Raw genomic sequence first — 14,574 nt, forward strand, 5'->3', positions numbered from 1 at the left:
AACTTGTCACAGGGGGTCACCATCTTTGAAAGTCTCTGTGACACTCACATGCTCAGTGGCCTCTGAGCAGCTGTTGAGAAGCTTAGGGGTTGTTGCAAATTACAGCAGCAGCAATACAGCAGAAAATTAGGTTGGCCTGATATATAAGCTGATGCTACAAAGCTGATTATAACATTCTGATGCTAGTAGCACTGGTTTCTGTACTGCCATGTAGTAATTATCTGTATTAATTACTAATCAGCCTTATACTGTGACATTTCTATTCTAAGTGTACTGTATATTGTGAATGGGTACCTAAGCTCAGTAAGTGACAGCAGCTCAGAGCATGTGCAGTGAATCAGTAAAAAAGAAGATGGGGAGCTACTGGGGCATATTTGGAGACACAGATCTTCCCTGTTAAAGGGCTTTGGTTGTCTGGGGCTGGCACAGAAGCCCAAAACATAATGTACATTACTAGCAACTTCTTTAGTTTAACTTTCATTGTCCTTTAAGTCAGTGAATATTGAGTCCATTGTATATGAGTCATAGTGTATTGATATAGCACGGTATTATTTTGTATTTGTTTACTATACCAGGTTCTGAAGATGCTGCTAAGACTCTACATATACACAGACACCAGTGGGACACGTTGCAATGCTCACTTGCTCAATCAGTGGCTCTCCCTTGCCTCTTCCTCCTGCATTCTTCCCATCCACCGCAACAACGAAATGATACCTCAGAGTCACCTCGTATTAAGTGGAGTCGGCTACAGCCTGGAATAGGTCAGAAAGAGGTGCCTGTCTTGGTAGCACGTGATAATGTAGTAAAGGTGGCTCGTGGTTATGAAGGGAGAGTGTCCCTGCCTGGATATCCCCACAACCGGTATAATGCCACCTTGGTCCTGTCCTCAGCACGTGCCAGTGACTCTGGAGTTTATCGCTGTGAAGTGATCTTTGGCATTGATGATGAACAAGATACAGTGCCACTGGAGGTGACTGGTAAGTGATATCTGCTGTTAAGGAGTTCACTTTTATACAGTTATCATTCTGACCAGAATTAGGGCTACATGGTAAGGAACTAAAAACTAAAATTTACTCTAAATAGAATTAGAATATGAGGCATATGCCATGTAGCCATTGCATACAGGAAAAGATTGTCAAGTATAGATACCTCAAATTAGTTAAAATATTAGTAAATACCTGGGCTTAGTTTACGGTAGAGCTTGCAATATGGATTGCAAACTAAATACCGCTAAGAATACTATTTCAATGACAAATACACCTCTGAAAACTTCAAAAAGTCTTTCATTGTATGCAAAAGATGCATTGCATGAAATAGCTAACTTAGTTAGTATAATACTACATTTATACATCCCTATAAAGTCAAGCTCCTGGCATACCACAATATGCCAAAGATACAACATGCAGGAAATTTCTATATGTGGCCACATCTTTAGTTTTCCCCACATCGCCAACACTGTACAGGACTGGACCTGGACCTGTTCATGTCAAAGTGAAGGGCCTATCAAGTACACCAGTTACAAACTAACATACTAATCATAAAGTATATGTATATTTTATGACAGTTGTATTTCCATTGTTAGATTTCCAAAGATGAAGCAAGAGGTCATGGATATGTTTCATCAAAGCATTTACTGAAATCAGTGGTGGAGCACAAACAGGAATGGTTCCCGGTTATTAAAACAATACACTTTCATCTTCTGTTACTATCTCCATATTGTACTCCCAATAACTACATCTCATTGATCTCCCCACCCTCAATTATTTAACCCATCTTTTTTTTCCCTCCCCTGCTGCCATAAACAGTCAGGTTTCAGATGATGTAGAAAATGTTGCCCTTTATAACACAGCTGTTGCCCAGTTCTAATTCCTGTTGTGTGCCCCATCTTGTTTAACCAGCATTCTCTCCTCCTTCCATCTGTTCTCACCTCTGGTGTCTGACTCAAACCTTTAATATGTTTGGCCCTGTGCATTGTGCTGCTACTCTCCTGTCTCTTTATTCTTGTGTGTTACGCAGCTTGCTTGTGATGATAATTAATAGCAATTATGCAAATCTGCAGGACTGCCCTGGACAGAAACCATCAAATTCTGCATTTGTAGGAAAACAAATATGAGATTATAGATGCAGTGCCTGCAGTAGGTTCATAGAGCTTTATCTACATAAACCCAGTAGTACTTTGGCAGCCCAACATTCATATTGATTTACATTGAAACTCCTCTGAGATAGAGTAAACATTTACAATAATACAATTCCAGAATTTCTTTTTTCCCAAGGACAGTTCGCTGTGTGTATCTTTGATTGTTGTGTGCTGGCAATGTGCGCACAATAAAGATACGGATGTAGGGGATGAATAAAATCTTAGCAACTGGAGAATCATTTATGAAAAAATTGCCGTTGTGCCTAGCTGTTCTATTAGAAGTGCATCTCACTTGTAAGGATATTTGGAAAAATATAAAAATGCCTTTTCTGTACAGAGCCCAGCTTATGTCCCTGGAAAGAAACCTGAAAAATACAATATCATTTTGAAAATACACCGGTCATTAAGGTCTTTGGTGATTACATTTTTCATTTGAAAAATGTTTTCAAATTGGTAAATCTAGTTTTATGTTTAATATTGTTTTTTTTTAAGGGCAGACCAGTGCTGCCTATTAATTGGTTGCTATGGGTTACTAGAACAGTAGCAAACACTTCATCCATTACTGCAATAGCCTGGTGTGCTTCAGTACTAATACTGCTACAGCTGGAGAGGACTGCTAGATGTCTCTAATTCAAAAGAAAGCTACAATATAGAGTATGAAACAAATGGGCATAGATACAAATTAATACAACCATTTAAGTAATATTGTATGCAAATTGCAGCTTTGCTGATGGTGTTTTGCATATAATGTCAAAGCCAGATTAGAAAAGCTGCTAAAATCAGATGGCTATAGAGCTACACTTATGCTAACAAGTGCAGCAGTTATGCTCTAATCAGTCCTGGTACTTAGCCCCAAGTGTATACAACGTTCTGAAAATTTACAGTCTGCTCTTAAACTAACTAATTAATGCTCTTAAATCTGTGTCTGTCTGTTTCCCGGCTTCTAAATGAAACTCATTATACATACTTGCCCAATGCCCAATTCAGACTTCAAAAAGAATTATCAGATACAAAATCAGACTTCGTCTTGAATCCCCTAAGTGACAGAAATAAATATATGGAGTGGGGGGGGGGAGACACACAATATTTACAGTTATGCCATTTCCAATATTTTGATGAATCAACACTTGGGGGGTTATTTATCAAAGGTCAAATTTTGAAGTTATGTGAATTCTTTTAACTCTAATAAATTTGAATGTACTCACAACTCGAATGGGAGGTTATTTATAAAAGAAACTAGAATGTCTAACATTCGATCAAATGGGAACAACCAGAAAATTCAAATCGAGTTTCCATCTGAATAAAGCCTTGAATGTCAGGCAGGCTAAGGACCAGTAACGTAACTAGAGGGGGGGCGGGCCCTGGTGCCCTGGCTCGCTCGCACCCCCTGCTCCCCCCGGTAGTTCCGCCACTGCTAAGGACACTTTTAAATGATTTAATGGACCTCTGCCATGGACTTCTACCTGAACACGGAAGTTTATAGGCGGCGAAATCTTGAACTAGAACTGTTTTTTATGGTCGAGGTATGAAAAAACAATTTAAAAATTTGAATTAATTGAACCTCAGTAAATCTGCCCCATACTTTAAATGAGCTAGCCATGACTACAATGATAAGTTTTATGGTAAGAAAATATCTATTTCTTTTCACACAGGTCTGGTTTTCCATTACCGGGCAGCTAGTAATCGTTACGCTTTGACATTCCCTGAGGCTGTGCGCTCTTGTCAGGAGAACTCTGGTGTCATAGCAAGCCCCGAGCAGCTGCAAGCTGCTTTTGAGGATGGTTTGGACAACTGTGATGCAGGCTGGCTGTCAGATCGTTCGGTGAGGTAAAGTTGAATATCAGAAATGCATGGACATCTGGTGAATCTTCTGAAAGATGGTGTTCCTCAAGTACTAGTGGCAGGGAATTACAGAGAGTAATAGAAAAAGGGTGTTTTAGATAGAAAGGGTACGTTTTAGGAAGGGCTTATTTGGGGCAGTAGCAACTGTAGGCTAAATAAATATATGATCATAAATATATAGAACACTTCTTTGAGGAAAACTATGCTTCTAAACATAGCAGGTCTCTGTAAAAATAAATCTCATATAGCAGCCCATGTTTAAATCACTGTTTAAAATAAATAATACCTTTTCATGCAAAAATATATTTATATATAATATTTATATATAAAAGTGTGAACCATAGGATAATGCCATATTGAAACAAGTCTGTCTGTCCCTATGGCTTGTATGAGGCACTGTTCTCACACACAGGGGTACTGCTGCCATGAGGCAAGTTGAGAAACTCGCCTCATGGGGAGCTGCGAAAAGCTCCTGCAATACTGGAATGGTGTGTGTAACTGGCTGACAAAGGCCATCCTGGGGTGGAGCAACTGCAATGCCAGATCTTGTCTCCTAACACTTGACTTGAATATGGACTATCACACTAAAATCTTCATTACCAAAGTGTTTTTCCAAGCCAGGAGGCTCCTTACCTTACATTGGAAGGACGTCTCCCCACCAACAGTCCAGGAATGGTATAAAGCTATGGGTGAACTAACAATATTGGAGAAAAATATAAAGGACAAAAAAGGACTAATGAGCAAGTATATCCAAACCTCGCATTGCTGGACAGAAAGCCAACACTCTATTGGCCCACTCCCCCCGGTGGTGTTTAAAAAGCACTTGAATTAATAATTGTTAAAGGAAAACTATACCCCCCAAACAATGTAATGTACAATGTAGGTCTCTATTAAAAGATACTGAGTAAAACAGCTCATGTGTAAAACCCTGCTTCATGTAAATGAACCATTATCATAATAATATACTTTTTTAGTAGTATGTGCCATTGGGTAATCATAAATAGAAAATTGCCATTTTAAAAAATAAGGGCCGCCCCCTGAGATCGTAAGATTCACTGTGTACACATACAAACCACATGTAAGGTCACATGAGCCAATTAACAGACAGAGTTCTGCCTTTTGCTTCCTCACTTCTTCCTGTTACAGTTAGTGTTGTAGTATTTCTGGTCAGGTGATCTCTGAGGCAGCACAGATAGAGTCACGAAATGGTGGTTCAAGGCAAGAGATGTAAAAGGGGAATATTTATGTAAATATATATTCCAGTTTGGTAAGATTCTTCAATATGTCATTCAATTTGATATAAACTATCTGTTGCTTAAGTATTCATTTTGGGGGTATAGTTTTCCTTTAACAAGGTAACACGTGATAAGTGTTAAATGTGGCTATCTCTACTAAGTTACAAACAACACTCGAGCAAAAAAAGAAAAAGAAACTTGCCTCAGACGGCAGCAGCTCCCTAGTCACCACGGGTGGCAAAAAGAGACGAATTTCCAGTGATTAAACTGAAAATCTGGCTCTTCTAGTGCAGAGAGCGTAATTGCGATCTCTGCTAGTGTACTAGCGGCATTGCAAGAGCCACCTCAGGTGGCAAGAGGCTTAGAATCGCCCAGGCTCACACACAAAGGCACAAAAACATGTTAGGTGACATCAGCCAAAGAATTGAGTGTCTCTTCTTGTTGTTACCGTTGGAACCTGAACAAAACATTCTAGAATGATAGCTCAAGGTAAACAATACAAAAGGGCAGTACTGACTGATACCGTATATATACAAATATGGGACCTGTTTTCCAGAATGCGCGGAACTTGGAATTTTTTGTGTAACGGATCTTTCTGCAATCATGTAAATATAAAATAAACCCAATAGACTGGTTTTGTTTCCAATAAGGATTACTGATATCTTAGTTTGAATCAAGTACAAGGTACTGTTTTATCAATACAGAGTAAAAGGAAAAACTGTCAGGAGGCAGTTGCTTGTGTGTAATAAAATTAACAATTACTAGCTAATTAGCAATAAAAGACAGGACTCAGTTTTCCCTATTAATGGGTGGAGGTCGGCCACAGCTTTATTGAAAAATGTTTTGACAAAAAAACGGTAACCTCGTCTTTGCCATGTTATACCAAGCCTAGGTTACGACAGATGGCAGCCACCGCAACCGTGGTGGGCATGTAAGGGGAACGCCTGTTGCCCAGACCCAAATTGCAAAGACCAAAACCAATTACCTTGTGTGGTGTTTATACAAATGGCCTGTAGATGTCACTGTGCTCAGACATAATGTGCATACTTCCTGGACAGCTTAAAAAGTGAAAGTTACTGTTGTGTAATGCCTGCATGACTCTGCTAATAAAGCACTGTTATACTCTACTCATCCTCGGCTACCCAAAACATAACACCCGGCAATCGCTGTGACAATAATATTTTTCATATAACACAATTTTGACATATGGAAACAATTCCCTTTTTTTATTTTTATTATAACAAAATACAATACACTAACAGTGCAGCAGATATATGGTTGCCCACTGTCAGGTTTTGACATAGACAGCCTGGTAATTTGAAGGGCTGCCCGGGTCAAAACTTCCTGCCTGGTTTTCCAAATTAGGAAAACCGGGCAGGATTCCCAGTGATTGACATTGCAGAGTCATAGCCACGCCCCTGGTGTCACGCCCCATCTGTGTCACTGCCCCACCCCTTTGCATCACAGTCCCACCCCTGCCCATTCTCCACCGGTAGCAACGGTGGCAACCCTAAACAGATCCCATACCTGTATGTACAGTATATATATATATATATATATATATATATATATATATATATATATATATTTATTTACCGGACCAAGGACAGCATTTTAATACAATTAATATCCAGTGATGTGCGAAAAATCCCCCAAATTCATTGAAGTCAATGGGCATCAAAATAATTTTGATGCGTGTCAATTGTGACGCGAGCAACAATTTTACTATTTGGTCCAAATGCATTAAAGTCAATGGGCATTTTTTTTGACACGCCAGTTTTTTGCCAGCGAGTTGTTGCCGTAGTTTCGCGAATTAATTAGCTTGTGGAAAAACGCTGAAATTCGAAGCGAATTCCTGTCTGCCGAATTTATTCGCCCATCACTTAATTAATTAATTAATTAATTAATTAATATCTAAAAAGCTGATACATAATTAGCATAATGAAATTAAAGTGTATTTGCCATGAACCTTAAAAAGGTTAATTGTTTGAACAACAATGAGTTTTTACAGTTGTTTAGCATAAACAAGTCTTTCAGAAACAATTATTAGTTCATTTGAAAGTCATAAATTCTGCTATATTTAAATCTAATATATGTCTCTGGACTACCAAAAACCAACCCAAAGTATGGATTCAACGCATCAATATTTGTAGCTAATATAAAATGTGTTAATACTGGAACAGTCCTGCTGCATCCTAATTAACGTAGTGCAACCCACATTAAATGGGTTGCCAACTACAAGATAAATTTTCCATTGCACCTTATTAAAAAATTCTCAAGTTTTAAAGACAAACACGATTCTGTCTGTCCCTTGTTGTTTACTTGCAGTTGTATAATCTCTCCTTTGGCAAGACTTGTTTTCCCTCAAAGCTTTGCACACTAGGAGGGGAGCTGACTAGTTTGACCTTATTTCATTGGTACATGTACGGAATAGCAAAGGACAGATACATTTTGCTTTCCATTAACGCTACCGAATGTATTCGGCCAACTAACACTTCACGATTGCACACCCTTTTATTAATGTGCTAGTATATAAGTGCAGTCAGGCGTGCCTGAAGGCACAAGAAACATCACATCACAATATGTTATATGCATTGTGCAATAAATATTACAGAATTCAACACTTTTAAATTGTACATTTGTACACTGCACACTTGAACAGTCCTGTATTTACTTGGCAGACTTACAGTATATTCTTTTATTATGTATGTATAATTATATAAAAATGTGCAGCAATCACATAATGTCAGTGAAAGAGTTAAATCCTACCAAAGCCTAAAATTTTTTTGCATTTATGTCCTTCAGGTATCCAATCAAAACACCCAGGCCTGGTTGCTATGGAGACCGGAACAACCTCCCTGGTGTCAGGACCTATGGAGAACGTGATCTGCAGGAAACCTACGATGTCTATTGTTACACTGAGGGACCCCAGGGTAAGATTTGAGGGTGGGGGTTAACACTGCAATGACTGGCAGCAGGGTTAGTGGAGGGTGAGGAATACAAAGGCAATACAATCAGAATTAGCAGAGAAAGCTCTTTTACTCTCAGTCAGCCGCACGTGAGCAGGAAATATATTAGGGCTTCTGCCAGCTCTGTGCTTAATCCTCTATTATATTCAATCATCAAATTGTAGGGGGTCAATTTTGTGCTTTGTGTGTCAGGGGTGTGGATTGATTTAAATCATAATTTACAGTGTTGGTCAAAAGCCTTGATTTTAATTCATGTGCTTAAATTAAAGTCTTTTCTTATTATTGGATTTGTAACATGAATAATGTTTGAAAGGCACAAGACATAATGATTCCCTGATTTGGGTTTTGTTTAAATGTTTGAATTAAAATAATTCTACAATAGTTTATTGTTATGCACTTGCTAATTCCCATATACGTCTTTTCACATTTATATTGTAGGTGATGTCTATTATGTTCCTGAGAAGACCCCCTGGTTAGAGGCTAGACACTCTTGTCTCCAAGATGGAGGGACGCTGGCTACTGTGGGACAGCTTTACTCAGCCTGGAGAAAGGGAATGGACCAATGTGACCCAGGCTGGCTAGCAGACAATAGTGTGCGTTATCCCATTCGAAACCCAAGGAAGAACTGTGGTGGTGAAGAACCTGGAGTCAGAACCCTCTACCAGTATCCAAACAGAACAGGATTCCCCAATCCTACTAGGAAGTTTGGGGCCTATTGCTTTAAAGGTATTAGCAGAAATATATATTACTTTTAATTACAGCCAAAAACAGACAAAGGGAAATTATACTTGCAGAACGAATACTTAACCAACAGATAATGTATATTATAATGGGTGAACCTCAATTGACATATACATATCAGTAAATATTAGTCTTTTATATCTTTTACCTGGAGCCACATAATTTAGTATTGTTCTTCTATGTAATTAACTTGAACCATCATTCTATGCCTGCCTGATTCTAGAATTATTGGCTGATGTAACATAGCATGTATATGTGTCCTTGGTTTGTGTGTTTGCATATTGCCTCATATGAGCAAGAATGGCTCATCCTTAAAGGAGAAGGAAAATTAAACTAAAGAAGTAGGCTAGAAAAGTTGTACATTATGTTTTGGGCTTTCTGTGCCAGCCCCAGACAGCCAAAGCCTTTTAGCAGTAAAGATCTGTGTCTCCAAAGATGCCCCAGTAGCTCCCCATCTTCTTTTCTGCTGATTCACTGCACATGCTCTGTGCTGCTGTCACTTACTGAGCTTAGGGACAGACTCAAAATATGCAGTACACATAGAATAGAAATGTCACAGTATAAGGCTGATTAGTAATTAATACAGATAATTACTACATGGCAGCACAGAAACTAGTGCAACTAGCATCAGAATTTAATCATCAGCCCTGTAGCATTAGCTTATATGACAGGCCAACCTAATTGATAATTTGCAACAACCCCTAAGCTTAGCTTCCCAACAGCTGCTCAGAGCCCACTGAGCACGTGAGTGTCGCAGACTCTTTCCAAGATGGTGACCCCCTTTGACAAGTTTGAAGTCCTGGATCATTGCTGCTATTAAGAAGCTGAAACTTTAGGCTGGTGCAATAAGTTCAGTATATAAAACATTGCATTTTAGCCATATTTATTTTTAGGGTTTAGTTCTCCTTTAAGGTGACTTTTAGTACATTATAGAATTTCCAGTTCCAAGCAACTTTAAATTTTTCTTTATAGTTTTGGCATTATTTGCCTTCCTCTTCTGCCACTTTCAAATGGTTGTCACTGACCACAGTAGCCAAAAAAGACCCTAGCAAACAAACACAGTAGCTGCTGAAAACCAAACTGAAACCAAACTGAAATAACTAAAAAACCAAAATAAAAAGATGACAAATTACAAGTTTTCTCAGAATATCACTGTTTACATCATACTTAAAGTAAACTTCAAAGCCTTTAAAGAACTTAAATGGCATTTTTTCTGTTGGGGATTATACAATAGCACATAGAAAAATATATTTTTCATGAAAATACTTTGTATGAAACAGTGTTTTACATATGTTTTATGTGATGTATTTTTTAAAGAGACCTGCAATGTGCAGGGGTATAGTTTCCCTTTAAGCAAAAACCTCACATGTGCTTTGTAAATCAACAAACCTTAGTAAAGTTTACGTAGTAGTTAGTCTTTTAGTATGTAGATATTGATATTTGTACACAATCTCCTTCTATTGCTATTTTTGAGGTTGTTCTATTTTTCCTCTCTAAAATCTGGAAACTGAAATCGTCAGATAGTTCTGATCTATATGTATCTGACTGACCCTACCAACAAGGGGCTGGTTTGACAGACCAGTACATTATTATTATCCTTTATTTATGTAGCACCAAAACAGAGACGCAGCATTTCATAGTGATTATTCATCATTCACATCAGTTCCTTCCCTAATGGAGTTTATGGTCTCAGGTTCCTATCACACTGACACAGTAAGGTCAGTTTCATCAGTAGCCAATTAACCAGAATAGGAAAGGACCTGACCAGAAAGAAATGAAAAATAATAAAAATAAAATATTGCTTTAATACAGATCTGCTGTCTCCTGTCTCCATTCTAACGATTTCCTGGTTGCTACGATCTGTTACTATTAAACATAAACCATTTGAAAGCTACATTAAAAAAGTGTTAGAATATTAGTCTACCACATATTTAATAGGTATTTTAAGGTCTTAATATTCAGTTACTATGTTTAACATAGTTTAAGTATGTATCTTCTTTTTAAAGTAAAGGAACAAAACAAGGTGGCTGACATGTAGTCAAGGCATTTTACCAAATCATCCCGATAATGACTGATGCATATAGTTACATAGTTAAATTGGGTTGAAAAAAGACGAAGTCCATCAAGTTCAACCCCTCAAAATAAAAACCCAGCATCCATACACACACTGACCCCTCCATACCTTCTTATAAATTATATAAACCCATATCTTTACTAACTATAGAGTTTAGTATTACAATAGCCTTTGATATTATGTCTATCCAAAAATTCACCCAAGCCATTCTTAAAGGCATTAACAGAATCAGCATCACAACATCACCCGGCAGTGCATTCCACAACCTCACTGTCCTCACTGTGAAGAACCCCCTACGTTGCTTCAAATGAAAGTTTTTTTCCGCTAGTCTGAAGGGGTCGCCTCTGGTACGGTGATCCACTTTATGGGTAAAAATCTCCCCTGCTATTTGTCTGTACTATCCTCTTACATGTATGTACTTGTAAAGTGTCATCATGTCCCCTAACAAGAGGCTTTTTTCCAAAGAAAACAACCCCAACCTTGACAGTCTAAACTCATAATTTAAGACTTCCATCCCTCTAACCAGTTTAGTTGCACGTCTCTGCACTCTCTCCAGCTCATTTATATCCCTCTTAAGGACTGGAGTCCAAAACTGAACTGCATACTCCAGATGAGGCCTTACCAGGGACCTATAAAGAGGCATAATTATGTTTTCATCCCTTGAGTTAATGCCCTTTTTTATGCAAGACAGAACTTTATTTGCTTTAGTAGCCACAGAATGACACTGCCCAGAATTAGACAACTTGTTATCTACAAAAATCCCAATATCCTTCCCATTTAAGGAAATTCCCAACACACTGCCATTTAGTGTATAACTTGCATTTATATTATGTTTGCCAAAGTGCATAACCTTGCATTTATCAACATTGAATCTCATTTTCCAGTTTGCTGCCCAGTTTTTCCAACTTAGTCAAATCACTCTGCAAAGTGGCAGCATCGTGCATGGAACCTATAGTTCTGCACAATTTAGGATCATCTGCAAAAATAGAAACAGTGCTTTCAATGCCCACCTCCAGGTCAATAATAAAAAAAAAAGTTGAAAAGCAAAGGCCCTAGAACAGAGCCCTGTGATTCTCCACTAACAACACTGGTCCAATTAGAAATTAGAAATTACCACCACTCTTTGTAGTCTATATTTTAGCCAGTTCTCTATCATGGTACAAATACTATGTTCCAGGCCAACATTCCTTAATATAACCAGTAACCTTCTGTGTGGCACTGTCTCGAATGCTTTAGCAAAGTCTAAGTAAATCACATCCACTGCCATCAAGGTCCCTGCTTACCTTCTTATAAAAAGAAATTAAGTTTTGGCACGCATAAAACCATGCTGGCACAGACTCATAGTATTATGATTTGCTATGAAGTCCAGTATCTTATCCTTTATTAACCCTTCAAAAAACTTTCCTACCACAGACGCCAGACTAACTGGCCTATAGTTTTGAGGCTGAGAACGGGATCCTTTTTGAATAACGGCGCCACATTAGCAATTCTCCAGTCTCTCTGCACCATGCCAGACCTCAATGAATCCTGAAAAATTAAGTAACGAGGTTTGGCAAGTACCCTGGGATGAATACCATCCAGCCCCGGACCTTTGTTCTAGTCTCTTTTGAATTTCCTCATGTGTGAACCATGCATCATTAGTTTTATTACTAGAATTGGGACTATTAAGAAAGAAACCTGTTCAACCCCAACTAGAATCCTTAGCATGGCTACCTCTTAAGCAAAGGATAGTATATAAAATCCTTCTGCTAACATTCAAAGCCCTTCACTCCTCTGCTCCTCACTACAGTTCTTCTCTTGTCTCTCTGTACATTCCCGGTCATCTTCTTCGCTAATCTCAGAGCCACCTTATTTTCACACCATCCACACCCACTGCAACCTCTCATCTCAAACCTGCCCATATTCTGCTCCTTACCTCTGTCATTTCATCACTGAATTCCTCCGTAAGGAGTGCTCTCTCAATCTCTTCAAGAAAAAACTAAAAATCTACCTTTTGGAGCACTAGAACATTAGCCTAGTCTTGGTGCCTATTGGACAATGCCTTTACTGTAGCTTGTGCACTTTTTCCCATCCATTTTGTGCCTGTATGTTAGGCCCCCACCTAGACTATAGACTATAAGCTGTGAATCTCTTTCCCACTGTGTCTCTAGACACATAGCACTTACACTCTGTTTCCTTATATGAGCTCTGTGTACTGTATATATTTATTACATACTTTTATATATTGCACTCTTATTTATATTGTACTTTTATTTTTACAAATAAAGTTATACATACATAGATACATACAAAAATATTTGAGGGTTGGGCATCTCTTAAAGGGGAAAGGTGTCAATGCCCCAAGGAACATATCTGGCTGAATTTGAAAACTAATGGAGAAATGTAATAAAAAGTGCAGACTGGTCTAAACACCTAGAGCAACCAATTAGCAAGGCATGAAAGATATGTTATGCAATATAATATTAATGTTAATGCAAATTCCTGTGCTTGGTTTTATCTATATCATGGTCTACAATCTCAAACAAAACTCCACTGAATGCAAAGCAAGTTTCTCCTGAGTTAGGCAATTACATTTTAATATTAGAAGGGTAAATGCACAACAAAAGTCTGAAAGTTATTAGAAGATAATACAATTCGGCTATTCAGTTCACTGCAACTGTAATGTCTAGATTTTGTTCAGAGGTCTGGGTTGGTCTGACTTGGGCTGACAATTCTCAGTAGAAACTGAAACTGACATACAGTGTCCACAGTAACCATAAAACATTCCTATAGATTTGCTAATTTGAAGAATTTCATACAGCAGGGTTTCTGAGCCTTTTTCGTAAGGTACCCAAATTAAGTTAGGAAATGAGCTCCTTGACCCAAAAATTAATTTAGAACCAGTAATATACCTCATTTTAATGACTGTTTCTCAAAAGAAATCTCACATTATAGTTGATCACAGAGACCCTCATTATACCACATAGGTACCCCATTTCGAGTCCTGACCCATAGGTTATAATCACTGTTATACAATTTATCAGCAGTATGGTTTATCACACCAGTATTGAAGGTAAGAGGACCCCTGCTTTGGTCATTTTTCCCCCAATTCCATACAAATAACAGGTGTTTCATTTATGACCAAAAATTATTTTTTAGTTCCCTAATCCCCTGATGTCCATTGGTTTATAGAACTGTTTATTTTTGTCAGCAGTTTATGGATGCCACTTTTGAAACAGCTCACTTACTTATAAAGGGACAAAATCTGTTAGATAAATCTACCATAGGACTGGCCCAGAAAAAACATTCTCCCTTTCAGGTTGCTCTATTACTCTAACACTGCTGGTACATGCAGGGTTCTTGTTGGGGGCTTACTACAAGGTGTATAGGTTCTAAGCAGCCAAACTCTCTATGTTCCTATGTAGGAGGTGGGAAAGATAGTCAAGTCAAGTCAAGTGGATTTTATTGTCATTTCAGCCATATACAGTAAATAAAGTACATAGTAGAAATGAAATGACATTCCTCCAGAACCCCCCGGTGCTATACAACAATTCTAGTACACGGTCATGCTGGGCAAAGTGGACATTTCAGTTCCTT

The 14,574-nt window shown here is 38.2% G+C and overlaps 1 protein-coding gene across 1 annotated transcript in view; it reads left to right on the plus strand.

Moving 5' to 3' along the window:
- The window catches only part of LOC108703703 (neurocan core protein), a 99,291-nt gene that overhangs the window by 34,503 nt on the left and 50,214 nt on the right, over positions 1-14,574 (plus strand). The window contains exons 3-6 of the mRNA XM_018239871.2: positions 576-977; positions 3,790-3,964; positions 8,020-8,147; positions 8,622-8,909. Of these exons, the coding sequence (XP_018095360.1) occupies positions 576-977; positions 3,790-3,964; positions 8,020-8,147; positions 8,622-8,909 (993 nt within the window). The remainder of the gene's footprint in view (positions 1-575; positions 978-3,789; positions 3,965-8,019; positions 8,148-8,621; positions 8,910-14,574) is intronic.

This window comes from Xenopus laevis, chromosome 1S (genome assembly GCF_017654675.1).
Source record: "Xenopus laevis strain J_2021 chromosome 1S, Xenopus_laevis_v10.1, whole genome shotgun sequence".
Lineage (NCBI taxonomy): Eukaryota > Metazoa > Chordata > Amphibia > Anura > Pipidae > Xenopus > Xenopus laevis.